Source organism: Ostrea edulis, chromosome 9 (assembly GCF_947568905.1).
Source record: "Ostrea edulis chromosome 9, xbOstEdul1.1, whole genome shotgun sequence".
Taxonomy (NCBI): Eukaryota; Metazoa; Mollusca; class Bivalvia; order Ostreida; family Ostreidae; genus Ostrea; species Ostrea edulis.
This window is the reverse complement of record NC_079172.1, coordinates 42,816,752-42,834,258: the sequence shown is the minus strand read 5'-3', so window position 1 is coordinate 42,834,258 and position 17,507 is coordinate 42,816,752. Positions and strand designations below refer to the sequence as shown.

Here is a 17,507-nt window from a genome sequence, read left to right as displayed (position 1 = left end):
TTCGAAACAGTCGCTCAAATAGGGTCAGGTGGAGAAATCCGTACTGCTTGAAATGAATCTAGGTCGAGGTGATTTTTTTTTATTCAACGACTTCAAAGACAAAACCAAAACAAACATTTTAATGTTAGAAAAGCAGATAAAGGTCAACGATTTGTCACTGCAGCAAGGATATTTTGATATCAGAATAAAGTTGACAGCCGTATCCTGCTCCAACAGCCTTCTAAAAACAATGAGCATGATGAGTTACCAATTTATATTTCAACACCTTGTATTGATAGTAACATTCTTTTCATGTTCTCATATTCTGATTTCTCGCCTCCATTAATTATCCGGGTTTTTTTCCTTTCTCGTTTAAACAATATTTATTCAATAATTTGATGGGATTGGGCAGCCGGCTTAGCCTATGTGAGCCTATGGACTCGATTTGATATTTACTTATAATTAGGTTAGGGAAATTGTAGGGGGTGTTTTCGACGACGTCGGCGCTCTCTCTTCATATACCGGAGTTCTCGCCATTCGCAACATTACATTCGCGTGCAAACACAACAGTCTGGAGAAAGGTCAAAGCACATTAGGTAAAAACACTAGGACAACTCTTCCAACATTACAAAATGCATACAGCTCACAAGACAAGGCAAATCTAATTGCTAAAACATTTCAACAAGCTAGTTCAAACACCAACCTTGATCCAGCACATGCACTATAGTCAGGGGCCGATTCAAACACCAACTCCACGTCAAAGACACAGGTTTCAACACTGGAACACTCAATCTACCATTTACATTGCACGAACCCAAGCAAGTTCCTATGCATAACAAAAATACTGGACCCGGAGGGGACACAATTACATATATCATGCTAAAACACCTCCCTCCTAATTTCACGAACATTATAATTCATTTCTACAATCAACTCTTTACAAAAAAAAACCCCAATTACCAATATCTTGGAAAAATGTCACAGTCATTCCAATACCTAAACCAGGTAAGGATCACCATGTTCCTGATTCCTTCAGACTATTATCACTAACATCACACGTGTGCAAAACTTTTGAAAAAATGCTCAACACCAGGTTGAGATGGTTTCTAGATAAACAAGGCAAACAAGACCCTGCACAGAGTGGATTCCGCCCAAAATACAGGTCACTGTAAACCAGTCCAATTCGGATCTGCACACCTTGGACAAGGGTACACCACAGGGTTCTGTCATCAGTCCTACACTTTTCAATCTCATGATCAATGACTTATCATCCACAATAAAACACCAAAAAACAACCGTACAGTGGCTGATCTCTCCCAGTTTGCAGATGACAAACAAATTCATCACACAAGTCGCTCTATCAAAATCATCAATTTTGGGTTGCAAAGCACTCTGGACTCAATTTAAAACTGGCCCATCCAGTGGGGGTTCAAGCTGTCACAACCAAAAACTGTCGCAATATTATTTGGCAAAACTAACCAAACGCACATTAACTACAAATCCCAGCTAAAACTCTACCTAAGAAATCAACCCATGAAGTCAGAATCACAAGTAACCTTTCTGGGAGTCATTTACGACGAACATATGACATTCAAAGTTCATGTCGAAAAACTCAAAATTAAATGTTGCAAAATACTCAACCTTATGCGTTCTGTTTCAGGCACAGAATTTGGTGCTGACAAACAAACTCTTCTAATGCTCTACAAATCTCTTCTGAGATCGACACTTGACTATGGTGGCCAGGCTTACAACTCAGGTTGCAAGACCTATCTTCAAAGTATAGACAGGATTCAATCGTCGGCACTTCGAATTGCACTTAAACTCACCACAGGAACCGCCGCGGTGGCCGAGAGGTTAGAGCGTTCGCCCCGAATGCGGAAGGCCCGGGGTTCGAATCTCAGCCGCGACAAACCTAAGTCGTTAAAACAGGTAGTGACAGTTCCATCGCAAATGCTCGGCATAAGGTGTAAATGTCACGGATCCTCGGAGATTACCTTAAAAACGGATGTCCCGTGTCACAGTAGGTGTGGCGCGCTAAAGAACCCCCACTGCTCAATGGCCGTAAGCGCCGAGCATAGGCCTAAATTTGAAGCCCTTCACCGGTCTTGGTGACGTCTCCATATGAGTGAAACATTCTCGAGCGAGACGTTAAGCAAGATACAATCAATCACTCATCACTCACCACAGCACTGTCCTTTCCGAATCGGGAGAACTACATATGCATACAGACACCAAATCCACCGAACGGTGGGGGGAGGGTAAGAGAAATGGACCATTTGGCTACCAAATATGGAAATATACGAACACTTATGGGCTAAACGAGCCAACCAAACCATTGCTACCATGGACTTTTCCTCCACCTACAGTTTGCACCAATATCGGTAGTGCAATCACCAAAAAACACAGTAACCCAGTAAAATCAAAGCAATTGCACTGCAACACATAGACATACACTACCAAGGGTTCCAAAAATCCTACACTGATGGAAGCAAAGAACCCACCACAGGCAAAACGGGTGCAACCATCTTTGACCACAGCGGTCCCACGGAGGAGGGGTATTATAGATGCACGGATAACATCTCTGTCTATTCGACGGAGATGGTTGCTTTAATTACAGCACTCAAATACATTCACAATAAGGGATATCGGAGAACGGTAATTCTCAATGACTCCCTTAGTGCACTACAAACATTTTAAACTAGTAGGCCAGATCCTTTCAACACCATCCTCACCCTCTTGCATCATTCCACACAATACAATCAACACATCTTCACATGTCGGCATTCAAGGAAACGAGACTGTTGACAACACTGCAAAACAAGCGCTCAAGGTTACATATGACATATCGCTAGGGGTCAGAGAAATTTACAGCTCCATACATCACACTATAATCGGCATCTACAAACAACAGCTAAACTCAAACACCAAACTCATAGCTAAAATCAAATCCAACCCATGCTCAAAACCTATCAAATATCACTCTAACATACACTATGACAAAATCATTACACGTTTGAGGGTGGGGAAAACCAATCTATTGGGCGATTTAGTTCAGTACATCAGGCACACAAACAACAACTGTACATACTGCCAGGTCCTAGAAACAATCGCCCATTACCTTTTACACTGTCCACTTCACAACCACCACAGAACAAACCTCATACAAACACTTCACGCAACAGGAGTCACTCCCGTTGACCTTCAGACTCTGCTAACCATATCCACCTGCAACATTAACAGTATCGTACTAAGTATATCTAAGTGTGATTAATTGCTTTTGGCTTGAACGCCGTATCTTGTTGAGATGCCCCAGTTGGGGTAAGAATCGGCCATTTGCTTTTGGTTGCATCTTCTCCCACTATTCCCTTCAACATCCTCAATCATTATAGTGGTTTTTGTGGCGTTGACACTATGTTAGGTAAGAATTTTTCTGCTGACAGTGGTTCGGGGCTTAACCCTGGGCCGGTGTCAAATGTCTCATGAACACGCTGCGTCACATCCAAACTTAATACATGTTCATCATTACATCACTTACGGACACCCACAACTGTCAGACATCACTTTCTGACACCCACAACTGTCAGACATCACTTACTGACACCCACAACTGTCAGACATCACCTACTGACACCCACAACTGTCAGACATCACTGATACCCACAACTGTCAGACATCACTTACTGACACCCACAACTGTCAGACATCACTTACTGACACCCACAACTGTCAGACATCACTTACTGCACCCACAACTGTCAGACATCACTTACTGACACCCACAACTGTCAGACATCACTTACTGACACCCACAACTGTCAGACATCACTTACTGACACCCACAACTGTCAGACATTACTTACTGACACCCACAACTGTCGGACATCACTTACTGACACCCACAACTGTCAGACATCACTTACACCCACAACTGTCAGACATCACTTACACCCACAACTGTCAGGCATCACTTACTGACACCCACAACTGTCAGACATCACTTACTGACACCCACAACTGTCAGACATCACTTACTGACACCCACAACTGTCAGACATCACCTACTGACATCCACAACTGTCAGACATCACTTACTGACACCCACAACTGTCAGACATCACTGATACCCACAACTGTCAGACATCACTTACTGACACCCACAACTGTCAGACATCACCTACTGACATCCACAACTGTCAGACATCACTTACTGACACCCACAACTGTAAAAAAAAAAAAAAAAAAGTTAATACTAATAATACTAACATGTATTTCTTTCCTTAGAATAACACAAATTACAGCCAACACTCAAACACTACTTACATGTATAGAAGTCCCTAATATTAAAACTTCCCAATTAGGTTTGTAATAAATTTATTTTAATACATGTATAACCAGGCATATCCTGATTCAGAATCCTATTCCCTCTATTATCAATAAACGTATGCTACTTATATCTTAAATTAGACATACATACACTTAAACTTTAAATATCAAGTAATTCTTTTTACATGTAGAAACCCACCAGCTCTGTGCTTCAGTTTGTCTAAATAATTTATTGGCCGAAACCAGAAGGATAGTTGTGTGTGCAAATGTATTTATGACCGAAAGTGTTTAACGTGGAGTTGATCAAGCGTGCACGTCCATGACTTTATGAGAAGGCCACGGAAGACACGTTAGACCACTGTCTTTAATAGATAGTTGGCCTCTAGCACCGGTACTAAATTATTTAGACAAACTGAAGCACAGAGCTGGTGGGTTTCTACACTGAATCCAGTAGAGGGCTCCACTCCGGACCTTCTTTGCCACGTCCTCAACAGTCTTCAAGAAGACCGTCTCTCCGATTTTACTGAGGGAGATCCGAGGGTTGATCGGCCACAGATGAAGAATAGCAAGCTATCTATCCGTGGGCAACTCGAGGAAAAGGAGACGGACCCATCCACCATCATCTGGAGGACCTAAATTTAGCCATCCCCGGAATTTGGAGGGGCCGGATCGACTAAGTAAAATGGGTCGATTCAACCAGGGGACGGATCATCTTGGGGTGGATCGACCTGACACCGGCCCATACTGGGCAGTCTGCACTATATCATCCAGAAACCACTAGCGATTTTTAAAGCTTTGGAAGTTTTTTTCATATTGAGAGTTTTTTCAAGCAAGATGTCGGACAGAGGCACGATTTTTTCAACCCTCCCTGGAAACAGAGACCGGCTGGGTGACTAACTCTAACCACGAGTTTAGCCCCCTGGACAGCGCGGGAGCGATGGAGATGGTGAACCAGCGATATGAACGCCTTGATCGGTCCCGCAGCCGGTGTAGGACCGCTCGGATGTCCACGTCGCGTCCTCCTAGACGTCTGGTCTACCCAAGTCATCACCACCACCAGCGAGTCCGTCACGACTCGGACCACCGTCACCATCGATACTGCGGGAGTACTCCCCAAGGTCACTGTCCCCGGAGTCAAGTGGTGCCAGAAACACCCCCAACATCACCACCTGCGAGACCCCCAACGCCGGCTCGGCCCGCCATTTAAGTGTAAAACACTTAAATAACATCTTCTATTATATAGATATCTAGTGCTATTGATACTAAATGAATATTTAGAAAGAACAGATAGTCCTTTATCAAAATTGTAAATTTGATGATCCCAGGGGTAGGGGTTTTGGTATCAGAATGGGCCAAAATGGTCAGTTATCAAATGTGTGAAAGTATAACTTTTTAAACTTCTTGTTAACTACTACTCCAACTCCTTTCAAATTTGGTATGAAGCATCTTCGGGACAAGGCGGATGTAAATTTTAGGACTCCTGCATCCCATCGGGACTTATGGCAGGGGAAAAACTGCCAGAAGTCGACCAATTTTCTCAAAATCTTCTACACAACTGCATATCTTCTAAGAAAAACTAAATGCATAGTGATATTGAGCAGGAAGGCCTCTACCAAAATTGTAAATTTCATGATTCTAGGGGGTAAGGCTTAATTAGGTTTCATGGTGGAGCCAAAATTGTTATAGTCATTATTAAGGTCTTCCGTAGCAACGGAAGACCTTCTACTTATTGTGCTGGTTAAGATTATTCTTATTATTCTTTTTTTTTTTTTTCCCTAGACGCTAACTTTGAAGCTTCATATCTCGCTCATTCCTCAACCGATTTTGCTCAAATTTTCAGCTTTAATACATTTTACTAAAGACTTTCAAAATACTTTTAAACATTTTGGATATTCTCTTCCGCTTGCGAGTTATTTCCCTTTTATTGAAATTTTAGGGGCTTTGGTTTCCAGATAAAGGCTCCGAGACTATAATAATTGGAGCAGAGAAAACACTGAATTGGTAAAGTAGAAGCATTGTAGTTGTGCACATCATATTTTGTTTTTTGATTTCGCCATTTAAAATGGCGATAGAGAGGGGTCAAAAATCAGGACGCCTGAAAGAGCGAAAATTTGCACATAATTTCCTTTGTATCTTTTAAACTAAAAATATTTTGTTAAGACATGTAGAATAAAAGTTGTGTACAATTTCAAGAGCTTTTATTTGACACCAGTAAAAAGGGGCTGGCCCCTTAAATTAGGGATCTACGGCCCCTAAAAGTTTTCGCTTTATAGCTCAAAAACGGCAAAGAATTCGATATGGCTTCCGATGGAAAAGTTGTTCTTTAACATCTTATTTATCTCATGAAATTGTTATTTTGTTCGAATCTTGTGTTATATTAGAGTAAAAAGCTATACCCGTAAACAAGTAGCCATTTTCATTTGGCAAGTGAGCGAGAACTCTTCATGCGTATAACTGAAATAAACTTGCTAAAAATAACATACCTGACTACAATAGATACTAATATTCATTTTAAATAAGGTTTTTAACATGCTCTGTGGTTCAAATACAAATTATTTAGTGATACATTTCTCTTTTTCTTTCGTTTTAACATAAACAAACCTTCAACAACAACAAAAGGAGAGAGATAAATTATCTTTTATTTGTTTCATATTAGAATTAAAATAAGTAATATACATAAAAATAAAACGTTCAAACGTAAAATAAATCATGGTCAATAACTGCAAGCTGTTTACATTCTTCACGGTCAGCGTTGTTTATACAGTTATGTAACCCAACTCTCGCCTCGCTCGCAGGTGGCCAGAGTGATAAGCTTGCATAATCAAAACAAAAACATCGAAGCTAACTCGGCTTTCGCCCATCGCATAAATAAACACATCAATTACTGGAAAATTATGTTTGAAATCATTTTGAATCCTTTTACATTATATCATACTTAATTAACAATTATATTATGTTTTATTTCAATTATAAAGTAATTGTAAAGATGCTACCGCAAACATTTCGAGTTAGTGATCAATGGACCTCATAATATTTGTGTCAAGTTATACATACATTTAAAAAAACCTACACAATTTTCCTGATTATTTATCGGGTTGTCATTTTCCTCACAATAAGTTTACGGTAAGGGTATGTGACGTTTCTAATTGTCAGAAAAAATCGTACTAAATAAAATGAAGTAGTTTTAAGTTTTATTAACTTATAATTGTCTGCATACAGAAGGATTTATTTGTCGGTTCATTTCATTTCATCTAAATACAATCATGCGTGCAAGTAGATGCGGTTTTTATAAGTGAAATGAAAAAGGCAAGAGCGCCCCAAATATATATATACATCTCAAGCGTCTTATTGTGTTTAATTTTGGAGATTCATCACATGTGCACAAGCAATCTGTGATTTAACTATACTTTAGCCAGTTGATACACAAGCTTTCTGCATTCTCTACAAAGTGAAAAAAATGGATCCTTTTTGTAAGCATAACAAATAATTTATAAACTTTATTTTTTAAATCACGGGTTCTTATCATGATTATACCAACTCTAAACATGTATAGAAAATCATCAGAAATCCACATCGAATCAGTCTCATTTCATTCAGTCATTAACTGCAAGCATTTTACATACACACCGGGGTTTGTTCTTGTTTACAATTACGTAACCCATGGCTCGATTGCCCGAGTTCGGAGCCATCGCATGTGTACCAGCGATCAGCGGCAATACATGTACACACAAAAACATTACCGTTTTAATGTAATTTGCAAACACAACGATTTACAGAAAATTATGTTTTTAATTAGCTCAATCTTCACATAAAGATTATTAATGACAATAACATAAATAATCTTGATGTAAGGTCATTTGCACCATTTCTAAAGGTCTAAAAGTTAAAAATTGATTAGAGTCTTAATAGATCTAACTAATGGCAAATTTTAATTAATACTGAAAGAAAGGTTTCCATATGATCAAAGAAAGTGTCCTGGCCTTGACCCATGCTCATATTGTCAAGTTCACTTTTTTGAAAATACAAACCCTGTCCTGACCATATGCTGTAATGAAGAAACATTTAGATTTCATACTTACAACAGATTTTCATGTTAATTGAGGCTGCATTAGGACCTGACCCAAGGACATATGGTCAAGTTCAAGGTTTTTATGTCACACAGCTCCGACGGAAGACCTCTCGTTGCTTTGCAACGAGCTTTGCTCTAGTTGTCTTTATCATTTGAAGGTGTTAATGTTCGTAAAGCTTGTATCACTCGTCCGGGCTGGTTGTCTTTGAGTACCGTTTTTTTCCCCCTTTGGAATCTTATAGCACGTCCATGCTGGTAATGAAAGAAGCTGTTTGCGAGTATCATTTTGTCTGACTTTAGACTAAGTTTGGGATCACATTGTAATTTCTTGACAGTTTTCTGTCCCTTAGTTCAACGACTATTCGGTCTCGGGATGAGATCATTATGAAGGGCGCCGTAGTCGCAGTATTCAGCGAGAACATCACGTGATGAAGCTATCTGTACACACAACACAGGAGGAGAAAGATGAAGCAGCTGTTTCATCTTTCTCCTGTATTGTGTGTACATATAGTACTTTATAGATGTTTTGCCGCGAGAGAAAGAGAGACAATGAGCGGGGGTGGGTTGTTGTCTGTAAACACGTGTTCTTTCCATTTTCTATCCATATTCGTCACTGCTCGCTAACACCTCTGTCCTTGCCGAAATTCCAAGACTCCTGTAAAACGCTTTGTAAACTTGTATACAAACATTCACTTTATAGCTTATTCATTTAATGGTGCAGAATTTTAGATAAAATTTGTTATATTGCTAGTAAACAAATTCCTACAATTTTGATTTTAATTAAAACAAGCATTCTGAGAATATTACATAGCAATACATAGTCCCCTACCGGAGGCAAAAATTATTGGACTGCAACAATTTTCGAACTTCATTATGAGAATAAGGTTATGGTAAAAGGGAAGATTGGGAGTGTTTGGAAATCGACTATTATTCAGGTACAAAGACTAGACAAGGAAAACTTCAAAATCGATCTGTAACTTGTTATGGCAAAGCAATGTACCAAATATCAAATGAATATCTGCAAACACAAAAAAAAAGTCCGGAAAACTGATAATTTGTGCGATTTTTCCAAGTCCAAGGGCCATAACTTAATGAAAACTCGATCATGGACAGAGACAAAATTCGAACTTGATCGGTAACTTGTTATGGCAAAGCAATGTACCAAATATCAAATGAATATCTGCAAGCACATAAAAAAAAAGGTCCAGAAAACTGATTTGCAGAGACAGACAGAGCGTAGACATAAAGTCCCCTTAGACTTTGTCGGTAGGGGACTAATAAAGTATATTTTATTATTAGCAACACCCAAATTTTAGATACCTGCACCAGTGCAATTGTATACCAACAAGCCTTTTCATATAAACAATCACAATTTTTTTGCCCAAAACTGACTTGATCGTTTTATTTTTAAATGGGTATTGTTTCTCACCTAAAGAGTATACATTATTCCCTCTGAAAAATGAAAGTTGTAAGCAAATAGGATCTGGGAACTCTTACATTTTAAGCCATATGTCATACCTTATATATGTATATTCAAGTGCTTATCTAGAATCCTTATCTGTTGATTTCTCATGAAAGACAAAAGAAAACAGAATTCATATTACCCATTATATTGAGGCATGAAATCAATGTACATTATACACGCATATAAATATATATTAAGCACAAAAATGACCAATGAAAATGGTCAAATTTTTGGCCTACTATTCACAGTATATCCAACTGACCAGATGAATTTAAAGCATTTATAACTACAATCCAAAAACAAAACAAAACAAAAAAAACCCAAAAAGTCCAGAAAGTGGCCTTATTTTTTCCACATTGTATTATTTTTATCCCACATGTAACTAATTAACTTCTATGAATTGTCCTGACCAATTTTTACTGTGTTCTTGGTCATTTTAGTGTTTCAGTATAATTTCCCTGTTGTATCTTGACCTTGTACTTCTTTAACAGATCTGACATTTTGGGGCATATGGGTGTTGTTGGTTTGTGTGTGTGTTGTGTTTTTTGTATGTGTGCAGTTGCAAACAAAAAAAGTTATAAATTGTCAATAAATCAGCTGTACATGTTTAAAAAAAAAAACAAGATGTGTTTGTGAAACACAAATGCCCCTGATAATGGTCAATTCCAAAGACGGCCAACATCACAAGGACAAATACCTTGGTACCAGTAGAAAGATCTTATCACAAGAAATGATCATGTGTAATATGAAAGCTCTAATATTTACCATTTAGAAATTATGACCAATGTCAAATTTTTAAAAAGTAGGTGAAAAGGTTTAGTACTCATGGAAAGGTCTTGTCACAAGGAATACTCATGTGAAATACCAAAGCTCTAGCACTTACTGTTCAAAAGTTATTAGCAAGGTTAATTTTTTTTTAAAAAGTAGGTCAAACTCCAAGGTTAATGTCACGGGGTAAAAAATGTTGGTACCCATGGAAAGGTCTTGTCACAAGGAATATTCATGTGAAATATCAAAGCTTTAGCACTTGTTGTTCAAAAGTTATTAGCAATGTTAAAGTTTCAGACAGAATGACAGACAGGACAAAAACAATATGCCCCATGATCTTCGATCTCGAGGGCATAAAAATTCTTTAACTGGTGAACTAACTACATCCACCAGTGTGTAATATACAACCTAGGAAGGGAAACATTTACAGAAATGAAACCATTACAAAGATGTTAATGGATTTTAGTAAATTTCCAGAAACAAAAATTCATAACAAAGTTTTACAGGCTCTTCATGTAATGAATGAATACAATAATCCACATGTGAATCATAAATACACAGCACAACTTCTACAAATTACAGAAACATTTAGATGACTAAAGTAATTTACATGGAAGTATATACATGTATACGCAAAATAAAGAATACAATACTACAATGAATCCCATTGTCCAATCACCTATCGGTTAACATCAATTTATGTAGTTAATTTGCCTGTTTTGGATATATAGGACCTGGTGAACTTCGGTATCTCCAACACCGATATCTTGAATACCATGGATATGTCAAAGTGATTCGGATGTCCCAAACACTTATTCTACAAGTATTTTACCCTCTATATCTTGAATTCTCTGATATCTTGGGAAGTTTTTCTCGGTCCCATTGAGTTTGAGAGAACAAAGTTTGAATGTATAATTAAATCAAGAATAAATAAGCATCTTTTACATAGTTTACACATAGCTTGTACTTAAAAGATTTAGGACGACGACGTGTGTGTATACATTTGAAATATGAAATTGAATTCACATGATCACATAGATTATCAACATCTGTAAGCACCAATTCATGTCATTTAAGGTAAGGTTTGCAACAACAGGGAGATAACTCTTGATATACCTCAATGCACTTCGCGCTTTATGACGTCATAATGAAAAAATATGTCACATCATAGATGCATCGAGGGAAAATGACATATAATTTACTTGTTATCTACTACCGCTATCAAGTGTCAAGCGGGGTATGTGTAAATCTCTATGACAAAAAAATAATAATGTTTCTCAAATGATCATTTTCATTGATAAAAGTCTACAATTTTTTATATATCCATATATGTAGTATGAGCTACGGTTAATTTCCATTAATATTATGTTGTGACCATGTAATCTCTGCGAATCTTTCTAGGGAAAGTAGGATTTATTTTTATGCTGTCATAATCAATCATTGTTTGTGAATAGTATCCTCAAAGACAAGGTTCGACATTAACGATGCTAGGAATTTTTATTCCCAAGCATTTTTTTAAAAAATAAACCCGACAATGCTCTCTAATTACATGCACTTTTTATTTCAATGCTATGACATCCACATTTTATTTCAATGCTATGACATCTACTTTCGCTGATGGAACGATTTATTGCATGAACTTTGAAATGTAGAAAACGCGACTGATATGATCATGTAAGAATAAAAAAGGGTCTTCTCTAGTATATCTTAACATAGTCTTAATTTTGACTGAGGAACATCTGTATAACGTCCATATCAAACAGATTTATTAGTGCCATTTTTACTAACTTTATGTTACCCTCCCCACCCCTCTAGATCCACCACTGACTGGGCTTTATATTGTTGCGAAGGTTATTACAGTTGTATGTCCAACTATGTAAACAAACATCAAGCAATGGAACAAGAAGAGGAAATTTATTTCAGAGATGTAGTATATATAAGACAGGTTCGGGCTAATGTAACAATGAATCTATGACGAAGAAGGATCGTGGAAAACCTGTCACGGGATACTGAAAATATTGTATTGTGTTCAGAAAAAAACCTCAAATGTGATACTACAATACTCGACAATTAAATATAAATATCATTTTTGGGCTGGAATTGTATCTTATTCATGAAAATGCTCAATGCACTCTTCAAATGTTGTACAATTATAAAACAAAGTGACAAATTGCATATATGAAATTATTCTTTTCAATCTGTTACCATGGAAACAAAGCCCGGTGGGTAGTAATTCTATGTTTTCTTAAATGTTTATGGTCCAAATATTATGTTTAAAGTGAAATTTCTCTGACGTAGACCTTGTAAAGCTGCTCAATATGCATTTTTGTTGCCATGGCAACCAATTTAAATTTTATTCAAGATATAAAAAATGCTATTTTTGTGTTTTAAAATAAAAAAATTTCTACCATTTAGTATAATCTTATAGATAACACCCTTTTTAAAAATTTCACCAGCTTTTTACCCTATAAAGTTGCCTTGAGTAGTTTTTATACTACTAGTATTCCCTTTTGTACAATTATATAATCCTGAAAATGTAAAACATCACAAAAATAAGCCCATCTGGTCAAAAACCGACACAGGCAATTTTTTTAAAAAGCCAATTTTTAAAAGATAAATTCCTACTGAACATACTGATATGCAACATGACTTTGTTCGCTACATGTCAAAATGTTGCAAACCTTACCTTAAATTCGTTATTCATCAAACAAATACGCTAACATACTGGACCAAATCAATGAAGATGATAAAATCAATAACGATGAATTCTGGAATGTCCATCACACAGTATAACCAATCATAAAAAACAAACTGTACATTTTGCAATAGCACTATGAAAATTGAACTCGGTGTTAAATTGTGAAATATGATTTTTCAAACATATACAATGATCCTAAAAAGTTATTGGAAGTTCAGATATGAAAGTAATGTGGTACTATTGTTGTTCTCAAGGAAAATTTTTTTTTTACTGTTTGTAATGATTCATCAAAGAAAGCAAATACTTGCCACAATTACCTTGTATGCTACACGTAAAAATATAGCATATGCCACATGTTTTTTCTGCAGGGTGATAAATTTGGTTTATTTTAGTGGTTACTTTCCGCCAAGATTTCACCCCATTATGACTTCAGTTATTGCATGAGAGATAACTCTTCCTTGTCTGCCAAAATTTATTCTGTTAAAATTATTAGCATAGAACCAGCAAATCACCAAAATTCCGACCTGCTAAATGGTACTACAAAATAGATTGGTCACAATAAAATTAAATCACTCTGAGCAGTATTTTTTTGGGGAGAGTACGAGGTACCTTTCATAGTGCTATTAATCCGATGTGGATAGATCTTGTAATAAGATACCACAACCTCTTAACACAAATTTGACCACTTTACACAAACTACAAAAGGAATACATGTATATTTGTGGCGTTATATTTGTGGTGTTATATAACTGTGGCATTATATTTGTGGCGTTATAGCACAGAATGACGCAGAGAGGACTTAATTTTTTACCTGAACTCAGTGACTGAATTTGTACAGTGTAAATGTAAAGAATAAGTTTTCCAACCTTTCTGTGAATATGGCTATAAAGAGACTACATGCATGTAAAGTATACACATGTACAAGATATAACGGAACTTTACACTCTTTCCCACTAAATGATTACAAGATGAATTAGCCTTGAATGTTCAACAAAAAAAAACTGTAGTAAAACAATGCATGTTTTCCATTTGAGTATATACTATGCCCCTGCATAAATATCACAGAATTAAGAATCCCCCCCCCCCCCTAAACTTCTTATTTCTGTGTTAAAAGTACAGGATCTCTCATTGGGCAAATACAGTGTTAGAGTTTATAAATATGTACAAACATATGACTCGGACAATCGTAAACATTGAAATATATTTAACATCAAAATAAGCACTTATAAAAACAAGTAGTGGTCAAATGCATTTGGAAAAATGGCTAAATATGACAGTTTGTAAATGTTGGCACATTTGTCAATTTGCTGAAAAAATGTTGAGCCTAGAAGATTACAGATTTGAATCCTATTTGCACCTAAGATCACAGTGAATGCCTTTAAGAGGCTAAGATAACTGCTATTAATTGGACTTTAACCTTTCAGACTTACTTTCTCTTTCTGAAAGTACCATACATATGACAATGAAGACGACATCTGATGAATATTGAACAATAATAACATTTCCTGACATAGTGGCTTGATGGGGCATTGAACTAGTGAGACATCCTATTTGGATGAATGGATCAAGTGCCTCTTGAGATGTATTATTCATAATGTTCAGCCAGTATTGAGGACATATTTTTACATGGAGAAATTTTACTATTTTTTGTTACACACTGCATGATCATGTCCAGGTTAAGAGGCCTCGTCAGTTATACTGAAATCACCATTCTACAGAGATTATTCACAAAAGTCTATATAACAATCTCTCTGTCCTAAAGACAAAAAACAATAATAATAATAATAAAAAACAGTAAGTACAAAGGGAAAAAATTACTACAAACAGCGTAATGACTTGAAGTATTTATGACATAATTACATTTATATCTGCTATTACTAAATATACAAACAGCTTAATAACTTGAAGTATTTATGACATAATTACATTCTCTGCTATTATATAAATATTGCATGTAGCTGAGGGTAACATTGAAAATTTTCACTCCGAGAAAACCATTGTCAACCGAGGCGTAGCCGAGGTTGACAATGATTTCTCGAGGGGTGAAAATTTCAATGTTACCCTCAACTACATGCAATATTTGTTTTATTATACTGAATATTATGTAAACTGGAAAGCAGAAAAACTTACGTCTGTTGACATTTGATCAATCACTGTCATGCGATATTTCGTATTTCGATGCGGGTACTCGCGTTTATTACAAACGCTCAAACGACGTCGTCTAGCAATCTACGGCGAACCGTACACGCATAAATTTGACGCATGTGATAATTTTTTATAATATCACCCGTTGTCAAGTACTGTTACCCGTTGCTAGATACTATCACCCTGGGTCACGTGTTTTCTGTTCTCAGAGGGTAACAATATGTTTTTTCAAACGCTTCTCGACCAATCAGGTTCGAGTATTTTACATGAAAGTATAATAATACTAAAGATCTAACAGACTGTGTAACAAATCAAATTATAAAACAACACTCAACAAAATAAACAAGACTATGTACAAATAAGTCTATATGTAATAATATGCACCAAATACCTTTTTACAACAGTTTAACAACTAATGCCTAAATAACTAGTGCCTGCCCCCAGCAGTGAACACAATCAGTCGACTTTTAGAATTTTGCTAAAGTCATCCTGAGTTTTCGTTTTCCACGACTCTTTGACTTTCATTCGTTTTAGCTGACCATCCCTGTTAATAAACAAAAAACATTAAAAAAATCAGAAAGATTATACACACATGGTATATCGATAAGCTTGCTCAGATTATTCATATCCATGTGAAAACTGTAAATATCAAAAGTGAAACATAAATCGATATTGCAAACAAAATTATTTTTCCTATATAAGACTGTGGAGATTGTTCAATTGTCTGTACACACCATCATGACAGATAAGCAATTCAATAAAGGACCCAGTAGTCGATAAAGGGGTAGTTAGGAAATTGCAGACCATTGAACGCCGTGTTGCAGCAGGAGAAATAAGGGCAACAGACCTGCACCACATTTTTTTTTGTGAAGGACTAAATGTGCATCACAGTGCTATAATGCTCCAAAGTGATCGCCTGCAATTCTAATGTGATGCAAATCAGTGCATGTTTGTATTTTGACTTAAACCGGTGCTTAAATTATAGTGCATGTAACTCCTTTTTTGTATGTTATTTTAAACAGATTTTATCTTGTATATATTTACTGCATATTAAACATGTGCATTGCAAATAAAATCTATCGTGTGTATTATGCTTTTCGTCATTCTTACATAGATGCGTTTTACATATCATGTAATATTTCAAGCTATGTTGAAATAACTGAAAAGGATATGCGTCACTGATGCGAAAAATGATTAAAGCTGTCATGTGATGTGAGAAATAATTAAAGCTGTCATGTGATGTAAGAAATGTTTAAAGCTGTCATGTGATGTGAGAAATTATTAAATTTGTCAATGATCTAAGCTGTCATGTGATGTGAGAAATGATTATATCTGTCATGTGATGTGAGAAATGAATATAGCTGTCAATGATTAAAGCTGTCATGTGATGTGAGAAATGATTAAAGCTGTCATGTGAGTGAGAAATGATTATAGCTGTCATGTGATGTGAGATATGATTAAATCTGTCATGTAATGTGAGAAATGATTATAGCTGTCATGTGATGTGAGAAATGATTACAGCTGTGCGAGTGAAATAAACAAGTACAAGTAATGGTTTAATCTGATGACATTCTTAAAGAATAAAATAAACATTGGAAAGCTTTTACATATCGTATCACTGAACATATTGCACGGAATAAATGACGAACAGAAACATAGAGCTAGATGACAGTACTAAACCAACACATTCATGATAAAGTTGATTAAATTCTAAGTTTGACCCTCGTTATATCGAACCCCTGGATTTCTAGAAGTTTAATCATGGTCCACTTAATTTCGAGATACCCAAGTTTAATTGTAGTTCTTACAATATGAATATATGGTACATACAATTACAATCTTGTAGGCCTAGTAGAAGGGGACGGAATCGGTGATAATTTATTGAGACTTGTGATTATTTTTATTGATGACTTATTTTGTTTCAAACATTGGATTGTGCAAGTTTTTATAGCAGCAAGTGTACTTCTATTTTCAGCTGCAATTATTGTAGTAGAAAACGAAACAGAATGTTTCATTTGGTATAGTAGTATGCTTTAGGGTCTAAAAATGAAATTGGGCCA

General features: G+C 36.3%; 1 protein-coding gene across 3 annotated transcripts in view; it reads right to left on the bottom strand.

Annotated features, from left to right (window-relative positions):
- Positions 1-6,923: 6,923 nt before the first annotated feature.
- Positions 6,924-17,507, bottom strand: part of LOC125658331 (glycerol-3-phosphate acyltransferase 4-like) — a 75,284-nt gene continuing 64,700 nt past the window's right edge. For all 3 annotated transcript variants that reach the window (XM_048889562.2, XM_048889561.2, XM_048889563.2), the window contains exon 15: positions 6,924-15,991. In XM_048889562.2, the coding sequence (XP_048745519.2) occupies positions 15,904-15,991 (88 nt within the window). In that variant the 3' untranslated portion in view covers positions 6,924-15,903. The remainder of the gene's footprint in view (positions 15,992-17,507) is intronic.